The 3,167-nt window shown below is 57.7% G+C and overlaps 1 protein-coding gene across 1 annotated transcript; it reads right to left on the reverse strand.

Moving 5' to 3' along the window:
* Window positions 1-842: 842 nt before the first annotated feature.
* LOC311591142 (interferon lambda-2-like) lies at window positions 843-2,870 on the reverse strand (the record flags this gene model as incomplete). The annotated part of the gene is made up of 6 exons (XM_084770507.1): window positions 843-941; window positions 1,025-1,114; window positions 1,221-1,364; window positions 1,632-1,709; window positions 2,586-2,779; window positions 2,861-2,870. The coding sequence occupies 6 exons, from the start codon at window positions 2,868-2,870 to the stop codon at window positions 843-845; spliced, it is 615 nt and encodes a 204-aa protein (XP_084626633.1).
* Between the last annotated feature and the right edge of the window lie 297 nt (window positions 2,871-3,167).

The raw sequence follows: 3,167 nt of genomic DNA on the forward strand, positions 1-3,167 counted from the left end.
GCTGGACTGCAACTTTTTGTCTTCACACAGGTTCCGGAAGAGAAGATGACAAAGTGCGAGGGGACCTTATCCATCGCGGTGTCTTTGGTGAAGAACGGCTATTGCTAGAGCCTGCCATGGAGGTGCATGCCTGCAGTGCCCAGCACTCCAGAGAGGGAACAGGGGAAACAGGAGTTTGAGGCTATGTAGCAAATTGGAGGCTAGCCTGGGCTACAGGAAGTCCTATCTCAAAAGCAAATCAAAAGGGAGCACAGGGAAGCCTGTTGCCAGCACCTTGGCCACAGAGAAGAGACTTTTCCAGAACAGCCAAGGAAGATCCCAAAGAGAAACAGTGTGCCTCCACCCAGAGGCAGAAAGCAGTAGCCCAGGCTAAACCACAGAGCTTACAGGCTAGACCGCAGGGCCAGCAGGCAGGGGTGTCTCTGCACAGCAGAAGTTGTGGTCATTGCCGTGACAGCAAAAGAACAAGAGTGGATGCCAACACACACACACACACACACACACACACACACAACACACACACAACACACACGACACACACACCACACACGACACACACACGACACACACACACACCACACACACCACACACACACCACACACACACACACACACACACACACACACACACACGACACAACACAGAGGTCTTTTCTCATTGTGTATTTGCAGAATGTTTACAAAGAGTAAAAAAATAGACATTTTTGTGAGGTCTGAGTCTGAGACCCACACATATAAATAAATACTTTAAAAAGCCATGAGTTGCTATAAATTAAGGTAGGGGAGGGGCTTGGTGGGTCCACGCAGAGCAGAGTTCCAGAAGCCGGCAGGAGGGTCCCAGGTCAGACACACTGGTCTCCTCGGGCCACACATTTCAGGTCCTTTAGCAGCAGGTGGAAGAGGTTGGAGGTGACAGAGGCCTCCAGGCAGCCGGGGCTCTCCTGAAAGGACAGGGCTGGGTCAGGGTCTGCTGGGGCGCAGGGTTCCCAGTGGCCGCGGACCCCAGTGTCCCCTCCAGACTCACCTTCCTCTGGGCCTCCTGGAGCCTGAGCAGCCAGCGGGAGAGGCGGCGGCTCAGGGGCCTGGGCTCTGCTGCTGTGGGCTGAGGCTGCATCTGCGGACAGAGGATGGGGGAGGGGACGGTGAGGCGGCTGCTGAGACACCAGGAAGCCCACGTGGCTGGAGGGACAGCCTGGAGGAGGCAGGGACCCAGGACTCACACAGGTGTGCAGCTGTGTGTGGATGTGGCGCAGTGTGTGAAGAGGCTGGTCCAGGATGGTGCCCGGGGCTGAGTCAGTCATGCTCTCCAAGACCGTCAGTGTCAGGGCCAGCTCAGCCTGCAAGGCCTTGGGGCGCTCCTGGACCTGCACAAGGAGACAGGAGAGGGACCACGTGAGGGACCAGGGGTGGCTTAGGTCAAGGGAGACAGGGGAAGGGGACAGGGTAGTGGACAGGACAAGGGACATGTGAGAGGTAGAGGTCAGTGCCAGGTGAGGGGCCACAACCAATGTGGTCAGGTTGTGGACAGGTCCCGGGACCGCTAGTGCAGGGGAGAAGCGGGAAAACGGAGGCCCCAAACTGCACCCGGATGAGCCGCCGCTGAGGCCAGCCCGTGTCCAGCTCCAACTCACCTGCAGCTGCTGCAGGTCCCAGGCCCTGGGGAAGAGGCGGGAGCTGCACCTGATGTCCTTGTTAAGCAGCCAGTCTTCCTGGAGAGCACAGGCACAGGTTAGCCCATATAGGAGGGTGGAGGTTAGACCACTCACTGTGGTGGGACTTGGGGAGGGCCACAACGGGAAAAGGGAAGTTCACTGCCAGAAAGACAGAGGCTCCTCTGTGACAGGAGAGACCTGACAGCCACTGCACTAGGGGCAGGAGATAGCCCAATTTGGGAAGGCTGGAGATGATTCTACTGTGGGAGAACGTGGGGTTAGCTCACTGAGGGAAGAGTGGAAATTAGCCCGCTGCAGGAACGGTGAGGCTTAGAATAGCACAGAAAGAATGGGTTGTGTGTCCCCACCCAAGGAAAGGAGGAGATCAGCTCTCTGCAGCAGAAGTGGCAATCGGTCTACTGCAGGAATGGCTGAGGTTAGCCCACTAGAGCAGGAGTTGAAGTCAGCCCACTGCAGGAATGGCTGAGGTTAGCCCACTAGAGCAGGAGTTGAAGTCAGCCCACTGCAGGAATGGCTGAGGTTAGCCCACTATAGCAGGAGTTGAAGTCAGCCCACTGCAGGAATGGCTGAGGTTAGCCCACTACAGCAGGAGTTGAAGTCAGCCCACTGCAGGAATGGCTGAGGTTTGCCCACTAGAGCAGGAGTTGAAGTCAGCCCACTACAGGAATGGCTGAGGTTAGCCCACTATAGCAAGAGTTGAAGTCGGCCCACTGCAGGAATGGCTGAGGTTAGCCCACTAGAGCAGGAGTTGAAGTCAGCCCACTGCAGGAATGGCTGAGGTTAGCCCACTAGAGGAAGAGTGGAAGTCAGCCCATTGCAGGAGGTGTGGAGACCACTTTCATCTCAGCCTGTTTAAGGGGTGAGACCCAGGAAGGGAGGGGTGGAGCTAGCCCACACAGGAGGGAGACTCACAATGGCGTCCTGGGCGTTCCTGAAAGCCAGCACCTCTTGTGGGGACAGAGACTTGAACCTGCCTAGGTGGCAATCCTTTGCTTCAGGTGGGAGCCTGGAGGCCCTGGGGGCAGGGACAGCGCTGGTTCTGGTCAGCACCAAGGCCAGCAGCAGCAGCAGCAGCAGGAGGTGGAGCACGTGGCCCCCAGCTGTTTCTGTGTCACAGAAGGACAGAGTGAGGGCTGCAGGCCGGGGAGATTGGGGACACACGCCCAAGCACCGGTCTGGGGACTCACCTGGCTTCATCTTGCTCTCTGGGGTCTGTGAGAAGAGGGGGACTCCTCCGGTGTGCCCTTGAGGCTGTCCCTGGGGTCTGGGTCTTGCTTGGTGACTCTGGCTGGGTCTTCCTCCCGTGGCTCCAAGTCTGTCGCTGTGTCTTGACTGAGGCTCTTGGTTGCCAGTTGTCGGTGTTAGTGCAGTGCCATCTCTGCTCCATGCTTTTAACCTGGCCTGGTGGGCAGCCCCAGCTGATGTAGGAAAAGTGAAAACAAGGCTGGAGGTTGACACCAGCCACCAGGGGAGCCCAAGCTGGGGAAGCCCAGA

Source organism: Acomys minous, assembly GCF_964271855.1.
Source record: "Acomys minous genome assembly, chromosome: 20".
Classification (NCBI taxonomy): domain Eukaryota; kingdom Metazoa; phylum Chordata; class Mammalia; order Rodentia; family Muridae; genus Acomys; species Acomys minous.